Source organism: Thalassophryne amazonica, chromosome 8 (assembly GCF_902500255.1).
Source record: "Thalassophryne amazonica chromosome 8, fThaAma1.1, whole genome shotgun sequence".
Lineage (NCBI taxonomy): Eukaryota > Metazoa > Chordata > Actinopteri > Batrachoidiformes > Batrachoididae > Thalassophryne > Thalassophryne amazonica.
The window spans coordinates 36,609,981-36,628,868 of NC_047110.1; the positions used below are offsets into that span (position 1 = coordinate 36,609,981).

The 18,888-nt window shown below is 40.1% G+C and overlaps 1 protein-coding gene across 1 annotated transcript in view; it reads left to right on the forward strand.

Annotated features, from left to right (window-relative positions):
• Nucleotides 1-18,888, forward strand: part of hmg20a (high mobility group 20A) — a 42,666-nt gene that overhangs the window by 16,512 nt on the left and 7,266 nt on the right. Inside the window, 4 exon segments of the mRNA XM_034175993.1 lie at nt 2,214-2,292; nt 2,295-2,345; nt 2,708-2,745; nt 16,155-16,227. Coding sequence (XP_034031884.1) covers nt 2,214-2,292; nt 2,295-2,345; nt 2,708-2,745; nt 16,155-16,227 — 241 coding nt within the window.

An 18,888-nucleotide genomic window follows, 5' to 3' on the forward strand; every position in this document is an offset into this window, starting at 1 on the left:
TCATGGTCCACTTTATCACTGCACACTCATCTCCAACCTCTTATTCGAGATTGGGTCACAGGGGCTGGAGCCTATCCCAGCAGTCATAGGGTGTGAGGCGGGGTACACCCTGGACAGGATGCCAGCCTGTTGCAGGACCATCCAATCAACACTATCTTTTAAAAGAATTATACCAGATTATGAATCATTACTTGCAACTATTTAACGTGCAAGTCCTGATGTAGCTGATAAAAATAAAATTAGCCATATAGCATCTGAAAAATGCACACAGATTCAGAGACATTTCAGCCATAAAATGAGGTGCTGACTATCACCTGCCTGAAGGTCATGCCACCGGTGTTGAGTTGAAGTCCACTTCATGATTTGCTCCAGTACACACAGTCAGTCTGGACTGTTTTGGTCTCCAAATATAATATGGCTTTAATTTGGCTTTCAAATCAAATTCTTGTATTTTGTGATCAACAAATGTCCATCTCCACCTCTTTGCAACCTACAGTGTATTTAGAAAAAACTAAGCAAAATCACATACGTCTCAATAGGACTGAACAGTAATAATTATAATGATGTGTGAAAATGGTGTCTCTGATTTCACTCCTGTTGTGTTCATACACAGAGCCACATAGAATTATTGTTCTACTGCGTGGCACTCCACAGAAAACAAATGTCCCTTCATCAGCCTATGGATCCAGTGTTACTGACACTGGGGCTATGGTAACAGCTTAGCATGGCGCAGTGCCACTGTGTAATCTACAAACACTGCCAAGTCAACATTTTCGGGAGAGGAAACACACTTTAAGAATTTTCTCCAGGCCACACGAAAGGAGAGGATAAATTCTGTAATCTTTTATTATGTGCTGTATGTCCTACTGTCTTGAGATATGTCAATGGTGAAACCAAAGATGAATTTCCACTCTGGGCATTTTCCTGACAGCTTGAGGTTTCTGTGTGTTTATCAGAGGTGAAATTATGCTACTTTTCCCATGTTTTTGACTTAATTTCTCTGAGCATATGGCACCAAAAATTACACTATGTAACACAATTTTTGTTCCTGGCTTCTAAGTGTTATATTTCAACTGCTTATGTCTAAAGTCTATGGAAAAATGACTACATTCAGCACAAACTTTGATTTTATTTATTTTTTTACGTTCTAGAAAGTTCTAAAAGTTTCTTGAAATTTCTAGATAATTCTGGAAACTTCTAGAAAATTCTGGGCAGTTCTAGCAGTTAAAGAATATTCTAGAAGACTACTAAGTAGTAGTGAAGGCGAATCGAGAATATTCTTGAAAACAGACAAATTTCAAAATATCATTGTCCTGATCACAGAAGCAACGTTTCTGTGGAATAACAGCTATTTTCTATTTATTTAAGCATAACAGGTTGGGAAAACCCACTGTGTACCCAGGAACAAAACAAAAATTAAAATTTGTTACATAGTGTTATAGAGAGATTTATTGAGAATAGTCAGCTCATTTGACATTTTATTTGCTTGTGATGTGCACTGTTTTATGCCAGCATGAGAGCTCAATTGATTGCTTGGGTTTTTTATATGGCAAATTTTCTCTCAGGTAATAAGCAGTTTTCCTATTGACAAATGGGTCAAATTGTCCATTACTCAGCTTCATGGTGTAGTGGATTAGAGAATGTGAAATTTCAGCTAGTTCTCCCAATGCTACATAGTAGGCTTGAGCCTGGATTTGTTTTCCTTCTCTGTTCCCCTACACCATTAAGCTGAAACTGATTGGTGCAACAAACAATATTTGCACTCTGCAGTTTTTCCTTATCACAGTATCCAACAACTATTGGGTGAGGGGTGGTGGCTAAGCAGTTAAGTGTGCTTATTTCCAGTGACGAAGCTTCCTGGTTCAAACCCCACCCCTGCTCATTCTCCAATATGGAGTTGTGTCAGGAAGGGCATCCTGTGTTAAACCTGTGCCAAATAAACATGCAGATCCACCTTGGATCTGCTGTGGTAATGCAGGAAGGGACTTACTTTACAATAACCAGTAACTCCTTAGGGATGGTGAATGTGTCTGTCTGATTTGTCTCTGTACAAACAGCAGGTGTGTATTTTGGCAAGCGACGCAGTATGGTTTCAGGAACATAATGTAATTTAAACTCTTTTACCAAATCTTATATATATATATATATATATTTATTTTTTTTATTTATTTTTTTTTCTGATGTTGCCCCACCTTTTCTTTTCCCCTCTGCAGCGATACTTGGATGAGGCAGAGCGCGATAAGGAGCGCTACATGCGAGAGCTGGAGAAGTACCAGAAGACTGAGGCCTACAACATTTCACCAATGCAGTCCAAGACAAACAAAACTCCAAACGGCACAAAGGAGGTGAGACCTGATTAGAAAGGTGGAGAGTGAGGGTCCTGCACCTGTTTCATGCTTGTAAGTATAGCTGTGGTTGCTTCCCACTGCTGATGGTGTAAGTGAAAAAATTGCTGGAACTCTGCTGCAAGTTGTTCACTGTGTAAACTTTTTTCAGGGAACTCACAGTACGACAATGTAATATTATAGTTTTAATATTCTTCAAACCGCTTTTTTCGTTCATTAAGTTTGACAGTTTGTCTTATATGTGTGAATAAAGCGACTGGATTATTATCCTGTTTATTCTGTCAGTTTAGGGTCTAGGAAAATTATGCTGTCACAGAGGAAATATGAATCACCCGCTGTTCATTTAATTCCTTCCGCTCTAGATTCTGGGCACCAAGTAGCCAACGAGGCTCTCCATGAGGTCAGTAACTTTACACAGCCCTCATCACACCCACAGTCACATAGACTCTGGGAAGAAAGAATGTCATTATTACCCATCCAAAGGACGGGTCTATGTTTTCGATCTAGTTTTTTGTTTGTTTGTCTGTCTGTCTGTCTGTTTGTCAGCAGGATAACTTCAAAACATTTTGAACGGATTTTGATGAAATTTTGTGGAGTGGTTGGAAATGACAAGAGGAACAAGTGATAAATTTTAGCGGTGATTCTGGATCACGATCCGGATCCAGGAACTTTTTAAAGGATCTTCACCATTGCGGGATAGGGGAATTTTGACATTCTATGTTTCTACTCCACAAAAACAAGGCAGAAAGGCTTGAAAAAAGTTTAGGGTGTAACATAGTCAAATGTTCTATCAAACAACAAGTTTGGTGATGATCGGATCCGGATTCCGGATCTGGTGATCCAGAATATGCCAAAAATATAGGGAAAATAGAAAAGTGTCAGTGTGAGGTGACAAATGAAGCTAGAGATGCACAACTAACACCAGATTGTAGCTGAATCTGTACTGATTCAGTAAGGTGTCATCAGATTTGATGTAGCCTCAAATGTTATGGAGCTAGATCCAGAAGAAAAACCGCCCATTACCGAAAAAAAATCATTTTTATACAATAACTTTTGAACTAATAAGACATAAAAGTGATTCCAAGTTCTAGTGGTATGTTTTCATGGTCAAGGATGTCAAATATAAAGGAAAGAAAAGTGTATGTATCATAGTTTTGGTTGTAACACTGAATTGTTGAATAGATCACTGTGCCAAGGAGGGAATCTCTTCAGGGTCAGTGACCCTATGTCCTTGGTTAGCACATGCAACACTTAATAGTTCTATTTCAGAATGTACAGTTATTTATTTAGAGAAGTGTTTCATAAATGTTAAAAATTCATATACGAGGGCTGTCAATAAGTAACGGTCCTTTTATTTTTTCAAAAACTAAATGATTTCAGTCATATGTTTTACGTCAGACATGCTTGAACCTCGTGCGCATGCGTGAGTTTTTCCATGCCTGTCGGTGACGTCATTCGCCTGTGAGCACTCCTTGTGGGAGGAGTCATCCAGCCCCTCGTCGGAATTCCTTTGTCTGAGAAGTTGCTGAGAGACTGGCGCGTTGTTTGATCAAAATTTTTTCTAAACCTGTGAGACACATCGAAGTGGACACGGTTCGAAAATTAAGCTGGTTTTCAGTGAAAATTTTAACGGCTGATGAGAGATTTTGAGGTGATTCTGTCGCTTTAAGGACTTTTCACGGTGCGAGACATCGCGCAGCCGCTCTCAGGCGGCGTCATCAGCCTGTTCAAGCTGAAAACCTCCACATTTCAGGCTCTATTGATCCAGGACGTCGTGAGAGAACAGAGAAGTTTCAGAAGAAGTCGGTTTCAGCATTTTATCCGGATATTCCACTGTTAAAGGAGATTTTTTTAATGAAAGACGTGCGGACGGATCCGCGCGTCGGGACGCAGCCGACGCGGTGCAGCGGCACAGGAAAAACACCTCCGTGTTGATAACCATTTGTAAAATCCAGGCGGCTTTTGATGGCTTTCAGTGGAGTGAGTATATGAGAAATTGTTTAACAGGCAGGACATGTTCCAACTTGTCCTTAAGGCTTTCAACAGAGGTGTTTTTCCTGTGGCGGAGCGCTGCGGCGGCTGCGTCCCGACGCGCGGACCCGTCCGCACATCTTTCATTAAAAAAATCTCCTTTAACAGTGGAATATCCGGATAAATGCTGAAACTGACTTCTTCTGAAACTTCTCTGTTCTCTCACGACGTCCTGGATCAATAGAGCCTGAAATGTGGAGGTTTTCAGCTTGAACAGGCTGATGACGCCGCCTGAGAGCGCTGCACGACGTCTCGCACCGTGAAAAGTCCTTAAAGCGACAGAATCACCTCAAAATCTCTCATCAGCCGTTAAAATTTTCACTGACAACCAGCTTAATTTTTCGAACCGTGTCCACTTCGATGTGTCTCACAGGTTTAGAAAAAATTTTGATCAAACAACGCGCCAGTCTCTCAGCAACTTCTCAGACAAAGGAATTCCGACGAGGGCTGGACGACTCCTCCCACAAGGAGTGCTCACAGGCGAATGACGTCACCGACAGGCGTGGAAAAACTCACGCATGCGCACGAGGGTTCAAGCATGTCTGACGTAAAAACATATGAATGAAATCCATATAGTTTTTGAAAAAAATAAAAAGGACCGTTACTTTATTGACAGCCCTCGTATTTGCAGTTTAGTTGAATAATAAATTGAATTTTGTCTCATTTGTTTTTGTCTATAAGCACATGCAATATCAATATTAGTGCTCAGATGACAGTAGCTTCTGGGAAAGGTGCAAGTTGCAATAAACTGTGATGCCAGGCGCTAAGGATACATGCTATCCAGTCACAGCAGATGAAACTTTCTTTACTAGCAATCATCATTGTTAGACTTTTTTAGGTTCAGTGATTCCACGACGTGTAGATGTTATGGCATTAGTGACCCCATGGCCTTGGTGGAGGTTTGCACTCTCCGAGTGCTTCTAGTTATTTATAAAATGGTAGTAAAATCCTCATCGAACAAACTGTCATGTTTGTAGGGCCGTCCATTTCTATGAAACAAAAGCGCAAAATCAAAATGATTTTCCAGGTTTCATGCATGATTGAATTTGTCTTGATGAGCACTGTGCAGATACATGTCAAAAACACACTTCATAGTAAGATTTTCTGCAGAGATGGAGAAAATTCAATACGGCTCCTAATTTTACATTTAATTTGTGCGGCATTATGACAGTTTATTTCCAGTTATTTCAAAGGTACATTGTGCTTTTACCAAGTTGGGGGGTTTTTTCTCTTTAAGTTGTGACTGACAAATAAATTAATATTTCTCAGCATGTTTGTGACAGTGTAGTTTCTCACAGTAGAACCTAAATCTTTCCTCTCCTATGAAGTGTTTATTGTTTCAGGAAACATGGCTGATCCACTTTGGTCCAACGCCTTGCTTTTGACTTATTTTAATTATTTTTTGGCTATAATTAACCATCTGAACCCCATAACTTGGCTAGTGGGGTTGAAAGCAAGCAGTAAGCCACAGTGGTTTCTGATGAAGCCCATCTGGAAGAACAAAAAGTCGGCAGGGTCTTGGCTGGCCACTTGAATGGCTGAATCTAAAAGTGATCAGGTTCCCGTTCAAGTCCATTGTAAAATGTCCTATTTTAGAGCAGAAATAAATGTTTACAGTCTGGTGCAAAGACTTAATTTTTAATTCCTACACCAAAGCAAATCATGATGAAATATGACGGAATAAACATCCAAACCGAGATTAGCCTGTCTGAAAGATAGGAGCATGTTCAAGCTTCTTTTGTCACACACTGAGTGGGTCACACTCCACCTCTTGGTCCATTGATAGGCTTGTCATGATGTCGGCATAGTAATCGTAACCCACATATACCCCCAATCTCAATTCTCTTTTGTACCCCTTCCCCTTGGCCCTACCCCTACCCCTTCGCCTACCCCTTTAAAACAAGGGGTAAGGTGAAGGGGTATGCCTCTAGCCCTATGAATTGAGACACCCCTCCGCCTTAGGAGAAGAAAAAACTGCCCGTGTCAATCTGCCGTCTTCACTGTATAACATGGCTACTGAAATGCAACCTGTTGCAGTAGCCTGTTTGCTCTTTTCATTTTCTCGCCTTTCTGCGTAAATGCAAAGAAATAGAAGAAGTCGCAAATTTCTTCAACGCATCGCAATCATGTCAATTCATTTAATTAATTTATAATAATAATTAATTGTATTAATAATCAATTCATTAGTAATTAATTGTTAATAATACTAATAATAATTAATCGATAATAGTAATAATTAATATTTTTATTAATAATTAATTGATTGATTAGTAATTTATTTATTCATTAGTAATTAAAATAAACGACATATATGAGTCTGTGTGCAATGAATGTATACATTATACAAGTTTCACTTTTTGAATGGAATTACTGAAATAAATCAACTTTTTCATGATATTCTAATTATATGACCAGCACCTGTATGTATGTTATGGACTGCATCTAGTTCTGTTAACCTGATATTTCTTTTTCAAATTCTCCCATTTTTTGCATCCAGCCCTATTTCCTTTAGAAATTTCCTTGACAAATAATATCAGTCTATTAGGACATCAGGTTATGTGTTACACATATACATGTGTGTGTATATATTTTCCAACTAACTTCTCATTTTCTGCCTGAACGATTATTAGGAGACGAGTTTGCTCAGGGTTCCCTGTTTGTTTACAAAATACCCACATGTTACAGACCTTGAAATCCAACAGCAGGGATTGATATTATCCAAAGATTTATGAACATACAAATTAATGTGCTCATCATTTATCATGATTTTCTCCATTGTGAGAAATAAAAGTGTCTTATCGTAGCGTTCGTGTGTATGCACATTATAACGCCTCAGCACACGAGCGAAGTTACGATATTCTTCAGAACGACAATATACGCAACATGCATCCAGCAGCATACATGTTGCTGTCATAGACTACTGTCTGTAAAGTTTTTTGGCAAGTTATAACTTTCTAAACAGCATAATTTGTAATGAAAGCCGCTTCATTTGTGCGGCTCTTTTGGCACCATGTTTGTTTCTGTGGAGACAGCGGTAAGCTCCTCCTACCCCTCCAAACGGTGTGTGCATCCAGATTCACTCCGTTTGAAGGGGTTTGTAGCCCTACGCCTACCCCTCCGCCTTGCTCCAAAAAGAGAATTGAGACACCCCTCTGTCTCTCATGCCCGTGCAAAATGGAGGGGAAGGGGTAAGGGGAAGGGCCAAGGGGTAGAATTGAGATTCAGCCATAGGCTTCATATGGGCTCCTCTGGGTCTCTGTAGAAAACCTATGGGTGTTGTCACGTAGGCTATGTCCAGTATGTTTACAGTCTATATTTGAAAGGGATGTTTTCTTTAAAATATTGGCAAAATTACCCCATTTCATGGTTCAATTACCATCAGAAATTTCTAAACAATTTCTCATGTTCGTTTCTCACGAACCATGTGCACTGAAGACTTTCAACAGGAAAAATGACCAAATCTGAGCCAAGTTACATTCCATCAACACCACTTTATTCTTCATGTCTCATTTAAAAAAAAAATTTCAACAGAAAATTGTGTTTGTGCAGTCAAAATTCTGTGCTCCTCCGTGCAACTGTGTCATTTTGAATGACTTGACCAGAACAAACAGTCATGAGCAGTGATGGCTGGTGATATTAATTTTTAACAGGAAGCACCTTTACTTCTTTGTGAAGGAGAATTTGTAACAGAGCTGCCTTTCATTTCACTAGTTGTACTGAATAAACTGGAAACTGAGTGTATATTTGTAGCCAAATGCAGTAACCTCTCTCTCTCATTCTCACACACACACACACACAGAGTATCACCTATGATTGGTTGAAAATAACTAAACAGTGTATTTAATAATCACGGTATATAATCCTGTGTATTACTGTGTTTTATTATATAGGCCCATGTGTAATCTAATTGAACTATTTGAAATGCTTTAAAACTCCCCATTTGGTGAAGCTGTTGAATATTGATGAAGTTGTTTGGCTGCATGCTGTGTAACACCAGCTTCTTGTTTTGAATTGAACCTGTGACACTAGCTTTGAATACAACAGAGTGCTTCAGTTGCAATCTGTGCTTTGAATTATGTGATATCCGACCTTGATACTTATCAGTCAACAATTGTGTATCGTAGTTTAGTGAGTCAAAACCCGGCTTCTTGTTTTGAATTCAGGCTGCAAACTATTTTGAGTCAAAGCTTTGAAGCATACTTTACGAGTCCAAAGAGTGCTTCGTCCTGATCTTTGCTTCGGATTGCAATACTACACAGACGAAGTAAGACAAAAGTTGGACTTGGAACACAAATGCCTTGGCAATCATCGGCATACTAAAAGTTTACAATCTTACATAGACTTTCATACGTCCCGCAATTGTCACTAACCGAAATCAATCAATCAATCAATCAATTTTTTTATATAGCGCCAAATCACAACAAACAGTTGCCCCAAGGCGCTTTATATTGTAAGGCAAGGCCATACAATAATTATGTAAAACCCCAACGGTCAAAACGACCCCCTGTGAGCAAGCACTTGGCTACAGTGGGAAGGAAAAACTCCCTTTTAACAGGAAGAAACCTCCAGCAGAACCAGGCTCAGGGAGGGGCAGTCTTCTGCTGGGACTGGTTGGGGCTGAGGGAGAGAACCAGGAAAAAGACATGCTGTGGAGGGGAGCAGAGATCGATCACTAATGATTAAATGCAGAGTGGTGCATACAGAGCAAAAAGAGAAAGAAACAGTGCATCATGGGAACCCCCCAGCAGTCTACGTCTATAGCAGCATAACTAAGGGATGGTTCAGGGTCACCTGATCCAGCCCTAACTATAAGCTTTAGCAAAAAGGAAAGTTTTAAGCCTAATCTTAAAAGTAGAGAGGGTGTCTGTCTCCCTGATCTGAATTGGGAGCTGGTTCCACAGGAGAGGAGCCTGAAAGCTGAAGGCTCTGCCTCCCATTCTACTCTTACAAACCCTAGGAACTACAAGTAAGCCTGCAGTCTGAGAGCGAAGCGCTCTATTGGGGTGATATGGTACTACGAGGTCCCTAAGATAAGATGGGACCTGATTATTCAAAACCTTATAAGTAAGAAGAAGAATTTTAAATTCTATTCTAGAATTAACAGGAAGCCAATGAAGAGAGGCCAATATGGGTGAGATATGCTCTCTCCTTCTAGTCCCCGTCAGTACTCTAGCTGCAGCATTTTGAATTAACTGAAGGCTTTTTAGGGAACTTTTAGGACAACCTGATAATAATGAATTACAATAGTCCAGCCTAGAGGAAATAAATGCATGAATTAGTTTTTCAGCATCACTCTGAGACAAGACCTTTCTGATTTTAGAGATATTGCGTAAATGCAAAAAAGCAGTCCTACATATTTGTTTAATATGCGCTTTGAATGTCATATCCTGATCAAAAATGACTCCAAGATTTCTCACAGTATTACTAGAGGTCAGGGTAATGCCATCCAGAGTAAGGATCTGGTTAGACACCATGTTTCTAAGATTTGTGGGGCCAAGTACAATAACTTCAGTTTTATCTGAGTTTAAAAGCAGGAAATTAGAGGTCATTCATGTCTTTATGTCTGTAAGACAATCCTGCAGTTTAGCTAATTGGTGTGTGTCCTCTGGCTTCATGGATAGATAAAGCTGGGTATCATCTGCGTAACAATGAAAATTTAAGCAATACCGTCTAATAATACTGCCTAAGGGAAGCATGTATAAAGTGAATAAAATTGGTCCTAGCACAGAACCTTGTGGAACTCCATAATTAACTTTAGTCTGTGAAGAAGATTCCCCATTTACATGAACAAATTGTAATCTATTAGACAAATATGATTCAAACCACCGCAGCGCAGTGCCTTTAATACCTATGGCATGAAATGAAAACACTGAAATGAAGTGTTGGAACACATTTAAATGCGCATGGACACTGACGGACTCTGAGCAAACCATACTTACGTACTCATATTTCTTCTTTGTTAATTATGTTGTATGTTTCCTTAATTTTTTTTTTGAGGGGGCAGCACCACAGCACCCTCTAGTGACCAGCCACCCCTGGTCACAAGACAAAAGTTCAGTGAATCTTTGAATTTCACGCTGAGGAAGTGAGAACAGGCCTGAAACAGTGGAGATTATCTGTCCATCTGTCGCAAGCACTAACACTCGAGCTCATATTTTGACCCCAACCCGGAAGTCAGAAATATTGTCGTTCGTTGGCTGGCTCCAAAACAGAGAACTTTCCCATAGGAATCCAAGTTAAAATGTCCAACTTTCGAGCAGAAGTAAACATGTTTACATCCTGGTACAAAAATGGTCTGGTCTCTATAAGTAAACATGTTTACAGCCTGGTACAAAAATGGTTTTGGTCTCTATAAATAGTTTCTTCCTCCATGACAACTGTACGGCAGGTGAATTATTGTTATTATTTTTAACTTATTAACTTAAGATATTTTAAGCCATAAAGTTTTGTAATTTTGTGGGCGTCGTTGCTTTGAGTGACAGAGACTGAGCCCAGTGACGTCTCCTCTTGTAGCCTCTGACCATAAATCAGAGTCTGCTGTGTTGTTGCTGTCTGTTTGGAGTATTTTATTACAAACACCTGGACTAATACGGCTTGTTGTGCAGTGAAATGCCCTGACGTATCATCTAAGACATCTTTGCTGCAATATTCACGTTAAGTGAAAGAGTCATCAGATTTAATGTTGAATGCTCACGGAACTAGCACTTTTAGCAGCTGTCAGTAACTTCATCAGTTAGGTCCACTTAATGTACAAGTACTGAGAAAATAAGTGACTCATAACTTTCAATGTCCACACCAAAGTAAATCCTTATGCCGCGTTCACACCGGGCGCGACGCAAGCGACTGCAGCCACAGGTTGCCATGTAATCCCTATGTAAGGACACGTTTTGGTGCCAAACAACGCAGCGCGACTCGAGTGAAGCAACGTGAGTGAAGCGATTTTGAGCATTTTGCGCGATTGCGTCGCATCATGTCGTGTTGCTCTCCTCCCCATGTTGAAAAATCTGAACTTTTTCGTCTCGCCGTGCCGCGATGACCAATCAGGGACTGAATATGTAGTGACGTGGAGATGTCTGGAGTTTGACTGAGGATGTGAACATGTCCTGTATCTGGTAGCAGCCTGTGAGCAGGACTTATGTCTCTTTTGTCCTTTATTTCACAATCATGACAGAGTTTTTGGAGTGAGCAGCAGTACCACAGCAGCTGGAGCGGAGTTTCTTTTTATTTTTATTTTACGTGCGCGCACGAGTGAATCGTCTGTGGAGATTATTTTACTTATTAACTATACAGATGTATAATAAAACAAATGGTGGCTGGTTTCTAAATACAACTAGGACTGCAAGCATTCATATACGGGCCCTCGTTCCGCGTGACCGCCTACCCAGGCCAGTGGGTGCCCTTGTGAGCACATGTGGGCATGTGCATGCAGGGGCAACCACTCATCACACAGTTAAAATTTTAAACAAATCACACAATGCATCAAGGAGTTATGACATGTTGATTGTTCATCCACTAGGGGGCACTCAGTGTACAAATAGAGGGGCTGGGTGTGTTCAGGGACCAATCATCATCATACATGTGAAGTTTCAAGTCAATCAGGCAAAGCATGAAGGAGTTATCATAACTTGATGTTCCATGGCAAAGGGTCAAAATGGCGGCACCATAGCGGCCACACCCTTCAACATAGAGAAAAGCTTTCGATAACTTTTGGTCAGTATCATCTTTGGATGTTGTCAAAGAAATTTTAAGTGCATTGGACAAAATCCCTAGGAGGAGTTCGTTCAAATACAACATGTGGAAATCATTTCAAAATGAGAAGAAAATTCAAAATGGCCGACTTCCTGTTTGGAGTAGACTCATGGTGCAAGAGACTTTTTTGTACGTCTATGCAAGTCACACATATGTACCAATTTTCATCTCCCTACTCCAAAAAAACAACTTTGGAAAGTTTGGTGAGTTTTTGAGCATGGGAAGAGGCCGAAATTTCGATTTCAAGAATGAGAATAATAATAATAATAATAATAATAAACAGCGCAATTACAATAGGGTCCTCGTAGGACGTTGCCTACTCGGGCCCTAATAATAATAATAAATAATAATAATAATAAACAGCGCAATTACAATAGGGTCCTCGTAGGACGTTGCTTACTCGGGCCCTAATAATAATAATAAACAGCACAATTACAATAGGGTCCTCGTAGGACGTTGCCTACTCGGGCCCTAATAATAATAATAAATAATAATAATAATAAACAGCGCAATTACAATAGGGTCCTCGTAGGACGTTGCCTACTTGGGCCCTAATAATAATAATAAATAATAATAATAATAAACAGCGCAATTACAATAGGGTCCTCGTAGGACGTTGCCTACTCGGGCCCTAATAATAATAAATAATAATAATAATAATAAACAGCGCAATTACAATAGGGTCCTCATAGGACGTTGCCTACTTGGGCCCTAATAATAATAATAATAATAATAAACAGCGCAGTTACAATAGGGTCCTCGTAGGACGTTGCCTACTCGGGCCCTAATAATAATAATAAATAACTAGGACTGCAAGCAGTCATATACGGGCCCTCGTTCCGTGCAACCGCCTACCCAGGCCAGTGGGTGCCCTTGTGGCCACATGTGGGCATGTGCATGCAGGGGCAGCCACTCATCACACAGTAAAAATTGTAAACAAATCACACAATGCATCAAGGAGTTATGACATGTTGATTGTTCATCCACTAGGGGGCGCTCAGTGTACAAACATAGGGGCCAGGTGTGTTCAGGGGCCACCCGTCATCATACATGTGAAGTTTCAAGTCAGTCAGGCAAAGCATGAAGGAGTTATCATGACTTGATGTTCCATGGCAAAGGGTCAAAATGGCGGCACCATAGCGGCCACACCCTTCAACATAGAGAAAAGCTTTCGATAACTTTTGGTCAGTATCATCTTTGGATGTTGTCAAAGAAATTTGAAGTGCATTGGACAAAATCCCTAGGAGGAGTTCGTTCAAATACAACATGTGGAAATCACGCCAAAATTAGAAGAAAATTCAAAATGGCCGACTTCCTGTTTGGAGTAGACCCATGGTGCAAGAGACTTTTTTGTAAGTCTGTGTAAGTCACACACGTGTACTAATTTTCATCTCCCTACTCCAAAAAAACAACTTTTTGAAAGTTTCAAGGGGGCGCTATTGAGGCATTTTGCCCGGCCCATGGGCGAATTGTAAGAGGTTGTCGTGCTCGACCTGTGTATCAATTTTCATGATGATGTGACAAAATTAAAGCCGTCAAAAGGAAGAACGTAATTTCATGGCGAATGGGCAATATTCGGCACGCCGCCACACGGACGCCGTTACTTGTAACTTCACGGCGTTCATCGCCTACATTCACCAATTTGTTGTGCATGTTTTAGAAGTGGAATGAAGTTGATTGAGTTAAGTATGTGACTTCAGGACCTCTTAAAGTAAAAATAGTACATTTCCCGCCACCACCGGGGGGCGCTATATCGAATTTCGGATCCGGCCGGACGACTTTGGAAAGTTTGGTGAGTTTTTGAGCATGGGAAGAGGCTGAAATTTCGATTTCAAGAGTGAGAATAATAATAATAATAAACAGCGCAATTACAATAGGGTCGTCGTAGGACATTGCCTACTCGGGCCCTAATAAACAGCGCAATTACAATAGGGTCCTCGTAGGACGTTGCCTACTCGGGCCCTAATTATGACAGAGTTTTTGGGGGAAGAGCAAGCTGCAGTCGACAGCAGGCAGCAGAGTTTCTTTTTTTTCTTCTTTCTTTTTTTTATTGTTTACATGTGCGCGTGTGAATGGGACAGGAGGTCCTGAAACTGGGTCCCGGAGAGGAGGAAAGACCGCTGAAAGCAGCCGTCATCCAGACGCAGCTCCTGCAGCAAATACTCCCTGTATTGCAGGGGTGGGCAACGAGGGCCGAGACACTGCAGGTTTTGCTTGCAACCAGTCACCTCAGCAGGTGGGTTGCTGATGAGCTTCTCCCTTGAACATAACCACCTGGTTGTCAATGAAATCACCTGCTGAAACACCTGAACATTAATGAAATCACCTGCTGAGGTGATTGTTAGCAAGGAAAACCTGCAGTGCTTCGGCCCTTCATGGCACATGATTGCCCACCCCTGCTGTATTGGGAGCTTTCCACAACAACTCGCTCCGTGTGATCAAGGTCCGTCATGTTAACTTGACTGAAAACCGGAGCCAGCGAGCGGAATGGAAGCTCCTCCTATTTGATGACGCACCGGGGCGAATTTTCGCAGCAAAAGCAGAGCGACACACCGGGCGAAGAAGGCGCATCCGTCGCCTGGCAACCCACGCAAATTTGTAGCGTCTGATCGCACCCGGTGTGAATGCGGCATTAGGACAACCACAACACTGTCCCCAAATATATGATTTAATAAACACACGAACTGATGCTAGCCTGTTAGCTGGCGGTTCAGACTCAAAGACAGGGGCGTGTTCAGGCTTTTTTGTCACACACTGTAGCACCCATGTGCTGCCCCTTTATGCATTCAGCCAACATCAATTATCTTTAACATTATTTATGACTAATATATAACAAATTACATGAAATATGAAGTGTGCATCATATTTCAATTAGATTGGCTCACTTTGTGGCTTTTACAATTGATTAAAAACATTACAAATCTTGAATTATTTATAAAGTATTTTTATTTTATTCTGCCTTGCTATAACAAATTTCCAGTCAATTCTGAACTTGCCTTTTGAAATGTTTCATTTCAAAACACCTGCACCCCTACAAACAATGTGGATTTACAAGAAAACAGAATTATACCTGACGGGAAGCTTTGTGGATTTAAAATATCAGGGAAAAACAGCACAATCCTTCAGTAATTCAACAAGTGTATTTTGTCAGATAATGATAGCATTCATTATTTGAGATGTGTGAAACACTTTATTGACTGAAATGGTAATCAGAAATTATCCAATGTGTTTTTACCAGAAAGACTCTAATAACAATAATAATAATAATTGTAATAATACATTCCATTTATAGGCACCTTTCAAAAAACTAAAGGACACCATTACAATGCAGCAATAAGCAGGTTTAAAGCATAGCAGTAATGTCTCGACTGAAACGAGACTAAAATGTGTTCAGTTCTCTTTTGACTAAAACTAGACTAAAATTAACAGACTTTTAGTCAACTAAAACATGACTAAATAAAAATGGTATGTGAATGACTAAATATGACTAAAACTTTTAAGGACATTTGACACATGACTAAGTTGACAAGAATTAACATTATGTGTTGGGCTACAGGTGCAGTGAAAAATGAGCCCACAGTGAATAAACGCCAGACAGGAGCAAAAAGATAAATAAAATCACCCAGAAAGTGCTTTGGGTTCAGAGGATTAACGGGAACCTTTTTTTTTTTTTTTAGTTTTCAGTGCATGCTGAAAGGTGCTGCTGTTGTCAGCAGTGATCCTGTTGGAATACATTCAGAACAAAATGCATTTTATTTAGATATGGGGGGAGTATGGTGCATTCAGTCATAAGGGAAAATATTTAACAGAAAGCCTGCACGGCATCTGTGCTGCTGTATTGAAATCCATTTTTGTTGCACATGCAGTCTCTGATCAGAGCCATAGCTTCCATTGGATCCATCACCTCAATTACCTGATATGGAATTTGTTCCTCAGACTTGATCAGTTTCAACCTGTTTGCATCAGTCTTTGTGATCGTTTGATTTCACTACTTGCCCTGTTTTCTGTCTTTCATTGTGTTGTCTTCAGGACAGAGAGGGAAAAGACAGAACCGTATTTGACATACCGATCTTCACAGAGGAGTTTCTCAACCACAGCAAAGGTAAAACACTTCAGCTCCGATAACCGCCAACTTCAGAAATATCTCAGGTTGCTTTGCGATGACTTTTTTATTATTATTTCATCCACCTTTTAAGTGTTTCTGAATATATTCCTCTGCCATCTCAGGAGAACATGGTTTTATTGTGCTTCTTCATAGACCTCCACACCAATGCACTAAATTTAGGATGAAGCTCCCTCTCTGCTTCCCTTAAATATTAATTGAGTCTGCTGCTACAAACCCATAAATATTTGGACACTGACAAAGCTGTTGTTGCTAAATGTGTAATTCATGAATATGAGGTCAGACATTCTGTAATTTGAATGTATTTGCAACCACATTATGTGCCTTCAGGTCTCTTATATGTGGCCCCACACATTTATCTATTTATTCATTTATTTAAGAACTCGATGTGATTGGTGTAACTGGCGCGATCAAAAATATTACTTGCCATTTTTGCTGTGTTGTTGCCCATTCTTTCTAGTCACTGACTGCCTGATGTCTAGAACCCTCCAACACCCCAAATGCTTTGTTTATTCCTTGGTGATGCTCTGACAGACTTTCATTGTAACTATCTTTAGTTCCTGGGCCATTTTGCCTTTAGCAAATGTTCAGCTCGATTCAAGTCAAATGATTGACTTGGCCACTTCATAACATTCCTCTTCTTTGATGATCCTGTCTTGGTTTGCTTTTGGTGCCAAAGTGTGCAATATGTTCTTTCTTTTCTGACGGTACCAAATAATTGATATGACCCTGCCTGATGTTGTTACTGTCTTTAGCTCTATTTGGATGGGATTCATTTTACATGGGGAGGTGGAGTAATGTAATTTACCACAGGACGTCAATAATATTTCAAGCCGATTTGTATGGGATAAGTAAGCTCAGGATAAATGTCAGTGATGGGAGAGGCTTCACATTAAAATGTATCTGATGTGCTGGTGTCAGTTCTCAAAATAAAAAAGAATAAAGTAAAATTACAAGGCTGAATCGATTTGTCACTGTGTTCTGGCCTCTGTGTAGTTACTTGCCAGCTTTGTGTTCCCCCTCTCCTCTGTTGTCTGGGCTCCATGCTTCACGAAGCGGCATGCGCTCAATGTGCAGATGGTCCGAACTCTCCTCTTACAAGCACAAAACAAGCATTTCCCATCCCTGGAACTTTGTGATGTTTTTAATCTGTATGCAGAGGTGCACAGTCTGTTTGTTGTACGGTTTGTCCCTGTGTCATAAACAGAGAATGTGGTCCAAAGATGTACAGAGGTGAGGTACTGACATAAGTGTAATCACATGATTTTGAAGCCATGACGTGTGAAGAGATTGATACAGAAATTCGATGTAAATAAAAGTCGAGCATCAATGTAAAATCTCTGCTGCTGGCATGATGATTGTCTTCAAAACTATTCTTTAAGAGCCTCCGTACTAGACATAAACAGGAGAAAGAAAACTCCTTTCACACGCAATATTACTGAATTTTCTATTCTTACAGGTTTAAGATAACATGAAGTCATTTCTAGGGATCATTTTATCCTCTGTAAAAATGAAATTTTTAGTAACGCATAAAAATGGCTGGCCCATTCAGACGAAAAGAAATGACTCATATACTCTGATAATTATTTTACCCCATTTCACCATATGAAATTAATCCTGTCCAAATAAGGCTTTTTGATGCTTCACTATTTTCAAGTACTGATGATGTACTTGATCAGTGGCAGCTCCTAGACCAAAGCAAATGAAGCACTTGAAATCCACTTCAGACATTTTATATTTCCACACAGCTGCTTATGAACCAGCTGAGTGGCCAGTAGTCCAATTACATTTGGACCCTTAAAAAGGGGAAGACCATATGCTTCCTGCTGTACTTCGAGTGTGAGTGACTGCTTGATGTAGAAGGTCTCAAGCAAAGCTGAGAATCTGAATGTTAAGTCGATTTATTTGGTCTCCAATACAGTAGTGTTCAGAGTAATAGTAGTGCTATGTGACTAAAAAGATTAATCCAGGTTTTGAGTATATTTCTTATTGTTACATGGGAAACAAGGTACCAGTAGATTCAGTAGATTCTCATAAATCCAACAAGACCAAGCATTCATGATATGCACACTCTTAAGGCTATGAAATTAGGCTATTAGTACAAAAAAGTAGAAAAGGGGGTGTTAAACAATAATAGTAGTGTGGCATTCAGTCAGTGAGTTTGTCAATTTTGTGGAACAAACAGGTGTGAATCAGGTGTCCCCTAGTTAAGGATGAAGCCAGCACCTGTTGAACATGCTTTTCTCTTTGAAAGCCTGAGGAAAATGGGACGTTCAAGACATTGTTCAGAAGAACAGTGTAGTTTGATTAAAAAGTTGATTGGAGAGGGGAAAACATACGGAGGTGCAACAAATTATAGGCTGTTTATCTGCAATGATCTCCAATGCTTTAAAATGGACAAAAAAATCAGAGATGCGTGGAAGAAAATGGAAAACAACCATCAAAATGGATAGAAGAATAACCAGAATGGCAAAGGCTCACCCATTGATCAGCTCCAGGATGATCAAAGACAGTCTGGAGTTACCTGTAAGTGCTGTGACAGTTAGAAGACGCCTGTGTGAAGCTAATTTATTTGCAAGAATCCCCCACAAAGTCCCTTTGTTAAATAAAAGACGTGCAGAAGAGGTTACAGTTTGCCAA